Source organism: Poromitra crassiceps (assembly GCF_964638095.1).
Source record: "Poromitra crassiceps genome assembly, chromosome: 19".
Taxonomy (NCBI): domain Eukaryota; kingdom Metazoa; phylum Chordata; class Actinopteri; order Beryciformes; family Melamphaidae; genus Poromitra; species Poromitra crassiceps.
The window spans coordinates 13130019-13144666 of record NC_139646.1 but is presented as its reverse complement, the minus strand read 5'-3'; the positions used below and the strand labels follow the sequence as shown (position 1 = coordinate 13144666).

The 14648-nt window shown below is 45.7% G+C and overlaps 1 protein-coding gene across 1 annotated transcript; it reads right to left on the bottom strand.

Annotated features, from left to right (window-relative positions):
- Positions 1–2889: 2889 nt before the first annotated feature.
- On the bottom strand, positions 2890–4048 carry LOC310793901 (tetraspanin-1-like; the record flags this gene model as incomplete). The annotated part of the gene is made up of 2 exons (XM_083655790.1): positions 2890–2955; positions 3203–4048. 2 exons carry the CDS (start codon positions 4046–4048, stop codon positions 2890–2892), a joined length of 912 nt encoding a protein of 303 aa, XP_083511916.1.
- Between the last annotated feature and the right edge of the window lie 10600 nt (positions 4049–14648).

Here is a 14648-nt window from a genome sequence, read left to right as displayed (position 1 = left end):
GGGTGATGCACGGCAGCCAGACATCATCACAGATGACAGATGACATCACAATTGCTCGAGTGACATCACTGATAACATTTTCACTGACATCATTACCGATGACATCACAATTGCTCAGTTAGCATCACTGATGACATGATCACTCACCGATGACATTACTCCGTGATGACATTATCCCAGAAGATGACATCAAAATAGTTCAAGTGACATCACGACCTGGCCACTTCTTTCCTTTGTGGCAACCTTTGTTGGAAAGAGGAAGATACCCGAGGATCAGGACAGCATGTAGGGAAACAGTGGATGGATAAGTACAGGAGGCGGTAATGTAACATAAAGGATGCCAACTGCCAAAAAACACCAAAGACCTTTTCTTGAGCGAGACATGACATACACAAAGACATACATACGGACAGGCCATACAAAATCTACAGATCTACATGCCTTGATTATGTGTCATAATGTGGGGGGGGCATAATGTTCTACGCTCACACTTGTGATGTCGCGAGTGGTGTCATCAGTGACAATGTCATTAGTGGTGTCACATCGAGCAATTGTGATGTCATTTATGATGATGCCATCATGAGTGATGTCACTTGAGCAATTATGATGTCATCGCTGTTGATGAGATGATGATTGTTGATCTTGAAGGCCGGAGGGCAGAAACCCCATTAAGATGCATGATAGGGAGCCAGAGTGTGCAACACTTCTTTCAACTCAAGTCATCGTGATGATGTCATCAGTGATTGATGTTTTCAGTGATGAAATCAGTGATGATGTAATCCATCATTTCAGCCCCTTTCCCCTGCCTGCCTGCCCGTCTGTTCTCCATTCCCCACACCACGCAGGCTCTCCGTTCCTGGTTTGCGTCAGCCACCAGCCCAGCTCCCCAGTCGCTGATCACGAGCTGCGGGAGCCACCAGTTCCATCTCCCCGTAGGCTCTCTATTCACGATCTGCGGGAGCCATTTCCAGCTTCAAGCCATAGGAGCTGCTGGTCCCCGCAGCTCGAGAACAGGGCCACCATGCCACTGGTTCCTCCAGCCTTGCCTGCCGGCGTCACCCAGCCAGAGCACCTGTTATCGGCCGCATCCGCCGACAGCCTGGCCCTGGGTCTCTGGGACATGGGTCCCGACTCCAATCCCCCTCCACCCACCCTGAACGATGTTTCCTGTTCGGCTTGGGATCCAGATATCTTGACATGGTTTGTTTCTCCCTTGCGTGTCATTATTTAGCACCCTTCAGAACCAGCTAGCATTACATAGGTGTTATGGATTAATGTATTAGGTCTCCTAGTTTCATGTAGCAGTATATTATTCACTCTATAGCTTTAAAAATGTGCCTGCTACATCCTCTGAAAGATAGTAATGCTGGCTGCGGACTCTGGCCAATGTGGGCCTCTTGCACATGTGAGGGCCCTAGGCTGCAGCCTAGGTAAGCCTGTGCATTCATCTGTGTCAGCTTGCTGCCAATCTCCTTGTCGTCATTGAAACCACAATGGCTGCAATCTCCAGGGCAGCAAAGACCAGCGCCACAGCTGTAACGATGACAGCATCGTCCTCTATCCACAGACATAACGATGACAGCATCGTCCTCTATCCAGACGTAACGATGACAGCATCGTCCTCTATCCACAGCCGTAACGATGACAGCATCGTCCTCTATCCACAGCCGTAACGATGACAGCATCGTCCTCTATCCAGACATAACGATGACAGCATCGTCCTCTATCCACAGACGTAACGATGACAGCATCGTCCTCTATCCAGACATAACGATGACAGCATCGTCCTCTATCCACAGACGTAACGATGACAGCATCGTCCTCTATCCAGACAGAACGATGACAGCATCGTCCTCTATCCACAGATGTAACGATGACAGCATCGTCCTCTATCCACAGCCGTAACGATGACAGCATCGTCCTCTATCCAGACATAACGATGACAGCATCGTCCTCTATCCACAGCCGTAACGATGACAGCATCGTCCTCTATCCAGACATAACGATGACAGCATCGTCCTCTATCCACAGACGTAACGATGACAGCATCGTCCTCTATCCACAGACGTAACGATGACAGCATCGTCCTCTATCCACAGCCGTAACGATGACAGCATCGTCCTCTATCCAGACATAACGATGACAGCATCGTCCTCTATCCACAGACGTAACGATGACAGCATCGTCCTCTATCCACAGACGTAACGATGACAGCATCGTCCTCTATCCACAGACGTAACGATGACAGCATCGTCCCCTATCCACAGCCGCAACGATGACAGCATCGCCCTCTATCCAGACAGAACGATGACAGCATCGTCCTCTATCCACAGCCGTAACGATGACAGCATCGTCCTCTATCCAGACATAACGATGACAGCATCGTCCTCTATCCACAGCCGTAACGATGACAGCATCGTCCTCTATCCAGACATAACGATGACAGCATCGTCCTCTATCCACAGACGTAACGATGACAGCATCGTCCTCTATCCACAGACGTAACGATGACAGCATCGTCCTCTATCCACAGACGTAACGATGACAGCATCGTCCTCTATCCACAGCCGCAACGATGACAGCATCGCCCTCTATCCAGACAGAACGATGACAGCATCGTCCTCTATCCACAGACGTAACGATGACAGCATCGTTCTCTATCCAGACATAACGATGACAGCATCGTCCTCTATCCACAGACGTAACGATGACAGCATCGCCCTCTATCCAGACAGAACGATGACAGCATCGTCCTCTATCCACAGACGTAACGATGACAGCATCGTCCTCTATCCACAGACGTAACGATGACAGCATCGTTCTCTATCCAGACATAACGATGACAGCATCGTCCTCTATCCACAGACGTAACGATGACAGCATCGCCCTCTATCCAGACAGAACGATGACAGCATCGTCCTCTATCCACAGACGTAACGATGACAGCATCGTCCTCTATCCACAGACGTAACGATGACAGCATCGTCCTCTTATCAGCTGCAGCAGCTTTACATTTTTTGCATTACATGCGAGCACCTGGCATTCCTTGAGCACCATGCATTCCTGGAATATTGTGTTGCATATTCATTTGATGCATTTGTTGTGGTTGCATTGGACGCGGTATCCCTGGTGACATCCCTGGTCTTGGTTGCATTGAAGCAAGCGGTTGGGGCGTGGTCCCTCTAAACATGGGAGGCGCTACTGTCGCTTTAGGCTGCACATCCTCTATGTCCTCTGCAGTAATCCCCCCTCCCTGCTTGCTGCCAACCTCCTTGAAGAGAGTCATTGAAACCACCATGGCTGCAATCTCCAGTTCAGCGATGAAGAGCGCAACGCAGAAAAGAGTTATAGCATGTTCCTTTATCATCTTCCCCAGTTGTTTCACGCAACCGTTGATTTCTGATTTCTTATCTTCTTTTGCAGCATTTGCAGCTTTTTTTGTACACGCTTCAGAATCCTTAACAAGACAGCATTGTTTGGGAACTCCCGCTTCGCCTGTCCCCCATGTTAACTCTTCGTTGAAATCTTTGAAGCCGTTGGCTCCGCAGCAGTTTAATCTTTCCATGATAAGATCCATGGCTTTGGTGATCCCGTCCTTTTGGTCCTTTGGGGCATTTTTTGTTAAGTCAACCTTATAACTCTCCTTGAATGCCTTTAGTAATTGTGCTTTCAATGGGTCAAGAGGGTTTTCCTCCAAGCCCATCACACCGTGATAGAAGGTGTACATCACCACCGCTCCGGCAAACTGAACGAAGAGGATGATCAGCATAATGAGGAAGAACGTCATCAGCATCACCCTGCTCTCCATGGCAGCGCCCCAACAGCCCACAAATCCGACGAACATCAGGCAGACGCCCATGACTATGAACACTATGTACATGTGTCTTATTGCCGCCCACTGTTTCCATGCGTCCCCAAAGGATATGGCAAATTTCCCCTCCACGTCTCCAATCGTTTTCATGAGTAATGATGGGTCCACCTTCAACCACACTGCTAATCCCATGATGGTTGCACCTGCCACAAACATGAAGGCATTGCAGAGGAACATGACCAGTTTGAGAAAAAAGGAACAACACATGTTGAATAAATAAATAAATACAAAATCCTACTTATAGCATCTGCAGGGAAGGATTTATGACATCACATCACTCACTGATGACATTGAGCATGCTCAGTTGAGCAATTGTGCATCGATGAAGTCACAATGTAAAGAGTGACATCCTTCAAGCAGTGTGTGTGTGTGTGTGTGTGTGTGTGTGTGACATAATCACTGATGACATCATCATTGACAATTGCCCAACTGACATCAGTGATGATATCATGTTGACATGATAATCATAACTGATCACATCACTGATGATTGCAGGGAAGGAGTTATGACATCACTGATTATGTTTCAATGTCTATGACATCATCAGTGTCTGTCATAAAGCACTGATGATATCACTATGGAATTGATGATGTCATAGATTGAATCCCTGAACTTTGTGACACATTTTGTCATAATATGCCTATATTTTATTAGGTTTTATCTAGGCCTTATAATGTGGTTTGAACTTGTTGTTTGGGTGTCACTTTTAGGGTCCTTGAACCCCACTTTGAGAAACTTGTTGATATGCGAGTTCAAGTTCTCTGAAAGTGGTACTGCAGCACAGCAGAGCAGCGGGAAACGCTCTGTCAAAATCATGATAAACGAGAGGGCCCCCCTTATGTACTCACTGCAGAAATGCCATAACTTTGCTATGTATTCACCTTATTCTTTGACCATACAAGGACGCTTCTGCATGACGTCATTTCGTAATCGTCTTTCCGGTTTTAAACACGGAAGTAGAGTACGTGTCATGCTCAGGCCACGGTGTGGCCTGCTCTGCATGCTGAGTGACTATTTCCTGAGGAGCTGAACTCAGTGGACTTTATGTTTATAATAGAGAAATAAGTTCTGTTTATTCCTTATGTAGTCTCTGTCTGTTCCCCACCTGTTCATGTTCCCTCGTTAGTCTACCTTGATTCCTCCCACCTGTTGCCTATGTGTCTGATTAGTCTGTCCCATTACCTGAGTTCTCCCCACCAATCAGTTCTCCCATTTTGCCCTGTGTTCCTGCCTTCCCAGCTGTTCCTCATGTGTCATTAGTTAGCTGTCTATATATTGTCTGAGTCTGTGTGTGGTGTTTGTCGGTTCATTGTCTCTCTGTTCCCCGGTATGGTATGTACTAGCAACCCTGTCCTGTGTTCTGTCTGTTCTGATATCCTGTACCTGAGTATATCCTAGCCTCGGGCTAGTGCGTTTTGTTATTTTGTATTTTTGATTCATTCAGTAAAGACTTTATTTGTTCCTCAAATCCTTGCCTGCCTGGTCTGCCTTGCCTGCTGCCTCTCTCTCTGCATTTGGGTCCACACACAATACACCATCTAACCATACCATACCCTAACAGTATACGCCTACCGCAATCATTTAGACTTGCCAAAAAGCCGTTTTCAAGCTAAAAAACCCCAACTGTTTTAAAGTTTTAATATTTGTCGGGTGAGACCGTAACATGTGACCAGTTTATCAGAATAACGCCTATTGGAAATCCTTAACGAGCAGCGAGGACCGGGAGCGCTGACTGTGCTGACACCGGTCGGACTAGTTATCTGTCAAACCCCACTGTAGTTAGGCTACTGGCAGTGAGAAAACACTGTCGATGTGCTTTTGTAACTAACGTTAAATGCCGACCGGGTACAGCCATCGGCTCCTCGCAGCAGTAACGTTATGAACATGTCACTGAAGTTGGCCGCAGTGTAGCTTAATTCTGAATGTTGCCAAACTTCATTCATACTGACGTTTTATTTTGAAAAAACACTAGCGCTGAACCGGAAGAACAAATACGTTGCGTCGAACGCGGAAGAGAGAAAAAGTGGGCGTGGTGAATAAGGTGAATAAATGTTGACTGAAACATAGATATATATAAAGGCTAGATGGCTTACCCGCGCTGCCGGTCAATGGAGAGCGACGTCGTCGCATGGCGGCCATCTTGCCACGGTACCACAGCTTTATATATTTCTATGGGTTAAAAAAACGCTAACATTTTATTATTATTTTTGGCTCCAAATTACACCAAACTTAAACCGAAGCATCATCATCATGAGATGAATTCACGCACCTAGTTTCATGCAGTTTCATCCATTTTGCTAGGAGCTATGAGCATCTGTTGTTGGGTTAGTATTATCACATCAGATGATCATAACTCCTAGGGAAATGGATGAAACTGCATGAAACTTTGTGCCTGAATCCCTCTCATGGCATAGATGCTTCGGTTTAATTTAGGTGTAATTTGGAGCCCATAGTGTTTTTATTGTTTTTTTTTTTGCCGTATCTAGGGAACGGAATATGCTTGTAATAAACCAAACCGTTTGTAAATCCGTCAAGATTTCAGCGAGTTATGAGTATTTTTGTCTGTGCAGGTCACTCACCCTCCAACAGCTACCATAGAACGTACCAGAAAGCATACCTACCCAAGATGGCGGCCGTTCAACGACGCTGGTGACTCCGCCTTAAGCCATCTAGCCTTTATATATATCTATGGACTGAAACAGGTATTCAGACCTTGTCTCCTCCTTCGGCGTAAGGAGAACGTCAGAAGCCTGTGAACTCGCCTTAACCTCCTGAGTCCCCGACCCCAGCTGCATTGGATTTTTGATTTCTCTTTGCTATTTGGGATTACTTCGGAAAACTATGTACTAATAAAGTAAGTAGAAAATAGTTAAAATGTATGTCCTCGCATAAGGTCACTGGTGCAATCTTTCTGTTAACACAATAAAGTCAGTAACTTGTAATAAAGTATTTCTCCTTATTTGAATGCCTATCATGGCTGTGCAAAAATAAAACGTCTGCAGAAAAACATCCTTCAGCTCAGAGTGACATGCACGCAGAGGCAGGGCCTAGCGGCACTGGAAGAGGGCGCAGGAGCGGAGCAGGCCGTGGTGCTGAAATGGCCGGAGGACGGGTGACTCGGGCACGCGGAGTGTTTCCCGTCGCTGTCCGAGGTGCTGATCTACCTTCCCGCCTCAGGAACGATGGCGGGAGACGGGGCAGCGCCAGAGCCAATGGAAGGACAGAGACAATGATTCAATAACCCCACTGATTGTGTGATGGTCTGCACCTGGTCAGCTGTCTATTTAAACACGTGTCATTTCAGACCCAGTTGCTGATTATTGTCGTGTGCTGCTGTGGTCCTGGCCTGCTCTTGAGTTCCTCCCGTGTCCGTTGGATATTCTACTCCTTGTGACTTCTCTTATCGACTCTACTGGAGCTGTGCTTTGGACATTGGCCTTCGAGTTGGTTAAGTTTAGTTGGCTCCACAGCCCTGTGTATGTCAGTCTATTCTGCAGCCGTTGTGGCAAACCTTTGTTTATTTATTTTTGATCAAGTCAAGTAAAAGACTTTAAACTGCTTTTTGACTCCGTGTCTCTACCTTTGGGTCCACACACACGCACAGCCTTACACAGAGAGGTTGCCTGTTATCCGCTACAGCAATTTTTCAGCTGCTGTCAGATCAACATGCCCTGGAAACACCCAAAAAAACACTTACAAATATGTATGATTTATAGTATTTATTATTTATATTTATTGTTTATAAGCTAGCCTATATATATTGTATACCACACCCAATACCTATTTAGACTCTTGTAAACTAGTATAGTGCAGGGGCGTAGGCAGAAATTCAATTATGGGTGGGCCTGGATAAACTTGGTGGGGCAATTGTATGACAAAATTCCTAGATGTCATGAAGTCGTCATGCATTAGACTCTGGAGATGATGTGCCCTGCGTTTTTAAGCTACAAAACCATTAGCTAGCAATTGGCAGCAGCAAGTTTGCCTCTAGAAAACAACGAATTCAAAAAGAAAAAGAAAATTGGGTGGGCCAGGGCAAGAAGTGGGTGGGCCTGTGCCTACCCGGGCCCACCCGTAGAAACGCCCCTGGTATAGTGTCTGACGTGATGACGCTATGTTTATCGGGAGTACAGATTCGGTAGAAGAAGAAACACAAGTGATTCTGTCTGTACATGCTAGAGCTGACACGTGTAGGTAACCCGAAAAGCCACTCCGTGAGTTCAGTAAAAGAACGTGAACCTAATTTGGGATGTTGTGGACATTGAGTCATTCCCACAACAATTACCTTGGCCACGTTTGTCTCTGGAGTGCTGGTAGGAGGATTTGGTTGATTTGCTAGCCATCTTGTATTGACAGGAAGTCGATTTTTCTTCTATGACAAAATTGTAGCTTAGGTGTCCCCAAGTGAGGACAAGAGGTCTGAGTTCAGCAGAAATAAGTATTATAGTATAGAAACGGCAAAATGTGATGTCCTCGCAGGAACCCCAGGGGACTCAGGAGACACTTTCAAGTGTCGGCGAGCAGTGTCTGCTACCTAGTGAAATGTCTAGTGTCGCTGACTACGTCTATCGCGCAAGTCTGATTGGCTATATAGACGGAACACGCTTGACTTCCTTGTTTTGGTTTTCGCTCCGCTATTTTCATCAGCCTGTCCTTGATGTATGACTTGTGTTGGTTGTGTGGTTGTGTGTCGTTTATATGCGGCTGCAGCCAAGTACGTTACATCTTGCCTCCGAGGTGGTTTCACTGCATTCCATTCCCTCTCTTGCCTTGGCTGTCTGCTTATAGCGTTCGGGTGTCACGTGACCATTGAACCGAGGCGTTCACTGAAGTAGAAATGCAACACCATGAGCAACACTTTCTTTTTCGTCTGCGACCATGTGCTGAGCGACACTTTATAAGTATAAATTAAGCTTGAGTATGACTGATAACGTCCCGGTTAGTTGATGGATTGTGGGTCGGAGCTGCGGAACGCTGCCCTATTATCTATACTATAATTCCAGCAGTGAACTACAGACAGTCTACATACATGGATGTAGTGCGCGTAGCCTACCGTAGTAGGCTGTACTGCCCTGCCTCGCAGGCAGCTCCAAGCCTCTGCTGTGCTTGTAAGGGGGTACGAATAGCCCCACAACACGGCACAAGATATTTACACCCGGGTACGAACAGACACTCCAAAAGAATAAAACACAGTGGTGTTTTTCATGCAGGCTAGCAAGCAAAACTGCTGTCTGTCTGACTCACTGTGTGTGTGACCACAGACTGTAGAAAGAGATGCAGGATAGCCAAGTGAATGTGTTTGGATGAACGTTGCTACGCAGACAGAAAGTAAAGACCGTAAGTAAACGCTGGGAGGGGGTTTTTGACTGGAAGATCAGTTGGTCAGACTTGTGGAAGATCCCTGAAGCGAGGCTCGGCTTCATCATCAAGTCAACCTATGACACACACTTCCCTGTCCTCGGAAACCTCCACCAGTGGTTCGGAAATTAGGAAGTCTGCCCACTCTGCAACACTCCCAATGCAAGCCTCCAGCACATCCTGGCAGGCTGTAAGATCACGCTTTCTCAGGGACTCTCTAGATGGCGCCATGACCAGGTCCTGAGAAAGCTAGCCGAGGTGCTGGATGGGCGCAGACAGGAAAGCAGGGGAGGTTCACCACCAATGGAACACCACATCAACTTTGTCAGGGAGGACGGAGGAAGAAGAAACACCAGGCCAAAAGAAACACCAAAGCTCTTTTCCCCTGACCAGGAGTGGAGCATGAGAGTTGATCTGGGCAGGCAACTCCAGTTCCCTGGCAAAATCACCATGACATAGTGGTGTGGTCCACCAAAGCAAAAGTTGCACTCCTCATCGAGCTCACAGTACCATGGCAGGAGGGCATCGAGGCCGCTTTCGAATGAAAGAAGACCAAGTACTCAGAACTGGCTGTGGAGTGCAGGGAGGCTGGCTGGAGGACCACCATCTACCCAGTGGAGGTTGGATGCCGAGGCTTTGTGGGGCTGTCAAGCACACGCCTATTGAGGGACGCAGTAGTAGGGGAGGAAAGCTCAAGAAAGCAACGAAATAACTGGCGGAAGAGAAGGGCAGCTTTTGGCTGTGGCTAAAGCCTGGATTATGCTTGACGCTTTGGCCGGCCGCACGGAAATGAGAGACACGGAATCCTGACGAGGAAACGTGTGGAGCTTTTATACTCTGTGTGGGTTTCTGCAGGCGGAATTGAGCGCGAGTCTTGAAAACTCCACTTTGTCCGCCCAGCCGCGTCCGCGTCCGCGTAGTTACAAAATTCGGCATGCGCACGGCCGGTCGAAAACCGTCCGCACGGAGCCTTGCGGAGGGGCGTGTCTGCTCAGTGGCGTGCCGTCCATTAGGCGAACTAGGCAAATGCTAAGGGCGCTTGAGCCGTTAGGGGCGCCAGAGAGGGTAAAAAAAAAAAAAAAATAGTAGACAAAAATAAGAAGAACAACGTCTTAAGTCTTTAAATAATAGTGAAATCATTTTTCTAATTCTGGCTTTCTGGCTGCCCGGGCTGCAGCACTTTCACCATGGTCCCTAATCTATACCACCCCACCCACTGCGCGGCCGCGCCCCCTTCTACCTGCTCGGAGCTTTTTCCCAGAGTGGGGGAAGGGAGCTGGAAGGTGGGTGCTGAGGGTGCTGCAGCACCCCCTGGTGGCAAGAAATGGATTTTCGAAATTGTTGGATTTGGCTGTCTTGTGTTTATACCACCAACAAGATGCATTAAAAAACAGTTTGTGCTTCCCAGCTCTAATCTTATTTCATACGCTCTCTCTTCAAAAGTGTTTGATTTTCATCATAATCTGGTTTTCCATAATAATAATAATAATAATAAGTTCAGTGTTTATGCCTGTGTTTCTGTCTGTTGTAGTGTAAAACGACTAAAGGGAGAGCAGGTGCTTACATGAAAGTGAGTGAGAAAAGAGAAGATACTGAATAATGACATCACAACAGTATAATCCTAATGTTAATTTAAAATTAAATATTCTTCTAAATATGGATGAAAGTCCAAAAAACGTAAAATTTTCTTCGCACCGAGAGACCCTTCCTTACAGCACCCCCTACCTAAAAGTACTTTATATTTTCTTTGGGGGGGGGGGGGGGGGGGGGCACCAGCAAAAATCTTGCCTAGGGCACCAACTTGGTCAGGCACGCCACTGTGTCTGCTGATTTGACGTCACTTTTCCGCGCGGACACTCACGTTCCTCGCTGATGCGGAAAGCATAATGAGACCTTAAGGAGGAGGGAAAAGTGTTGGGGAAAGAACATCTAACCCAAACGCCAGCTGCAGGGGGTGACAGGGAGACATCCCTGTCACTGCTCTGCCACCAGGAGACGTTCCAGGATTAAAGGAGCGAAACGTTGGTGAATGGTGGTTCCTGGCTGACGACCCTGCAGCTGACCCCATGGGCACCGGAGGAGGTGCATCAGGCAGCAATGCCCAGCAGGTAATTCCAGCTACCTGTTCAATCACATATGTGCATATATGCCTGCAGAGCCGTAGTGAGCCGATGTTTTTTTTTTGTGAAAAATATGTTTATTGGCTTTTGTTATAAACAAACATGTGGTTGCAGACATTACATTACATTACATTACATTACATTACATTACATTACGTCATTTGGCAGACGCTTTTATCCAAAGCGACTTACAATAACACATTTTTGCCAGCAATAGAGCAATGAACTATGCAACAGTCTATGACAACTACAACATCTGAAGGAATAGTGGTAAAGTTAAGTTATTTTTTTTTTATTTTTTTATTTTTTAAGAGAGAGAAAGAAGTTAGTTCAAGAAGGGCCCAGATGGAGCATGTAAAGGTGTGTCTTTAGTCTTTTCCGCAAGATCAGCAGTGATTCAGCCGTCCTGACTGAAGGTGGAAGCTCATTCCACCATTGAGGTGCCAGAGACGAGAAGAGTCGCGATCGGGATGAGCGACTTTTTAGCCCCCGTAGCGAAGGAAGGGCGAGGCGTCTTGCACTAGTGGAGGAGCGAATTGTATTACACACACACACACACACACACACACACACACACACACACACACACACACACACACACACACACACACACACACACACACACACAACATACATATTTTAGACAAAGGTTCTAAATAGAATGGCAGATACATTCACATTTATATATTCAAGAAATGGCTCCACATCTTGTTGAAGTGAGCTCTCTTGAAGTGTAGGCAGGTCAGGAGATCTAGCAGCATGTTCAATTATTATCCTATTCCAGCCAGAGATTGTGGGAGCCTTATCAGAAATCCACTGGAGTAATATATTTTTTCTTGCACAGTATGTCAGGACATTAAAGAGTTTTCTATGATGTACATTAATAATGTGCACATTAGAAAGACCAAAGAGAAATTACACTGGGTCTAATTCAAGTTCAATACCTAGTATAGTCTGAATTTCATAGATAGATAGATAGATAGATAGATAGATAGATAGATAGATAGATAGATAGATAGATTACCAATATTTTTGTAATTTGGGGCAGGACCAGAGACTCCACGTAAAGGCTGCCAGTATTTATCTTACATATTGGGCACATTGGGGAGGCCGAGGACTTAAATTTGGAGAGGCGAGCAGGTGATAAATGCACTCTGTGTAAAACTTTCAATTGCAATGCCCTGGTTTGGTTACAGATAGATATTTTTTTTCGTATTGACCCAAATATCCTCCCACATGTCTTCTGTGATCTCTATGCCCAGTTCTCTCTCCCAGGTCAGTCTTAGTTCTTGTAAAGCAGTAACAGAATAGCTCCTTATTAATATAGTATATAAGGCGCTAATTGATGTATCTCCTACTGTAGAAAACACCTGCCTTTCAATATCAGAGACATTAAGATCAGTTAACAAATGAAAAAGATCATGTTTAGATACCTCATATTTCTGTACTATCTGATTGAAGGACATGAGCACACCATCTTCAAAGAGAAGAAGATAGAAGAAATCCCCTTCAAATCCCACGGCTTGAAAGGCGAGTCTAAGACGCCTGGCAGGAAGTCAGGGTTGTTCAAAACTGGAGTGAAAGTGGATGTTAACCCAGAACGACCTTCAATGTGTTGCACTGCCCTTCAAGCCTTGACTGTGTTATTAGGGGTTCAAGCCCCGAAGGGGCTGAAACCCTATTGTGTTTGTGCTGGTTTAGTATTCTCGTTGTCGTTGTTCATCTGCCTTGAGCAAATTCCTGTGAGTTGGTAAATGGCAGAGACCTGAAATTTGGCAGAATGACAGATATTGGTGGCTGGTTTCTGCTCAACAAATATCGAATCGGCCTGAAGGTGGCACTATAATTGAAGGTTTTACGTTAAAGGCCATAACTTCCATGCCGTTTGTCCGATTTTCAAACTTTCTTTTTCCAGATGTTCAGGTGAACCTGTTCTACAAAGGACCATCAAGGTCCGTCTGGAAAATTTTTGAGATATTTTGAAAGGTTTGGAAAACACATTTTTGACATCTCCTCCTATAGGCCGTTTGACCGATTTCCACCAAAATCGCCAGGAAGCATCTATGGAGCAAGCTCTACAATCCTGATTTTTGGATTTTTGAAATCTACTTTCGTTTCGGAGATATTGATCGTTAAAGTTGTGAGAGGGTGTGGCCTCTCAGCTAAATTGTCATAACTTCATGACCGATTAACGAATCTTCACGAAACTTGCTGGAGATGAGAGGAGACCCTAAATCCTGTACAATTCGACCAAAAGGGGGCACCATAAATGGGCATGGCCTAAGACAAAAAAGGCCGTAACTCCACACCTGTTTGTCCGATGATCGCGAAACTTGTCAGATATATCAAGGAGGATGTCATAGTCAAAATCAGAAGTTTTGTCATCTGCGCAAGGCTTGAACCCCTGCTATCGCCGCTTGCGGCTATATTTGTTATTGGGTTTGTAGTGAGCCGATGTTTAAGGGGACAGGCTAGCGTAGGCTATTTCATGATGATCTTATGATTTTGGCATAGTGCTAACTGGGAGAGATGTATTACAAGAGTAGACGTTTTTTTTTAATGACCAAATTTTTATTATGACATTATAGACATAACATTCACATTAACATGTTGGCTGCTTTCATTCCCCTTCCCCATTCACCATCTCCTGTACACACAAAAACATATAAAAGAGCATACATACAATCACATATACAGTGTAGATATACACCTGCATGCAAGCACGCTATACAATATGATACACTTTACACCACTCGACGTAGGCTATATCGTTTTACTAATTCGATTGCATCTGTAAGAGCTTCAATTGTTTCCCTTTTTGCACCATTTACCCTTGCTATGGATGATTCTAAAACAAGAGTACTACGAAATAAAGACATCCACTGATCTACTTTAAGGACATGAGGTGGTTTCCATCTCATTACCAGAATCTTCTTTGCAGCTGTAAGGCCAGAGAAAAATATTTTCTCTGGCCTTAGAAGTTAAAGAAAAGGCACCGTCAGGCTGAGACAGGTGGGGTCCTTTTAATGTGACAAATACACATCTTTTAGATCATTATAATCCACATACACACACACCCACACACCTCACAAAGTTATTGTGTATGAATGCAAGTATTATTATTGTAGAGGTGGGCTTGAAGGGACCAGACTCGGTTTGAATTCACTACTGGGCTTGAAGGGCCCAGACCCCTGGTTACTTTCATGGTTTGAGTTTGATCCTGGATCAGTTCTTGGAGCTGGCGTTGTCGGAAGTGCATCTGCTAAGACACGGCCTGATCTCTGAGTTGTTCGCCACAT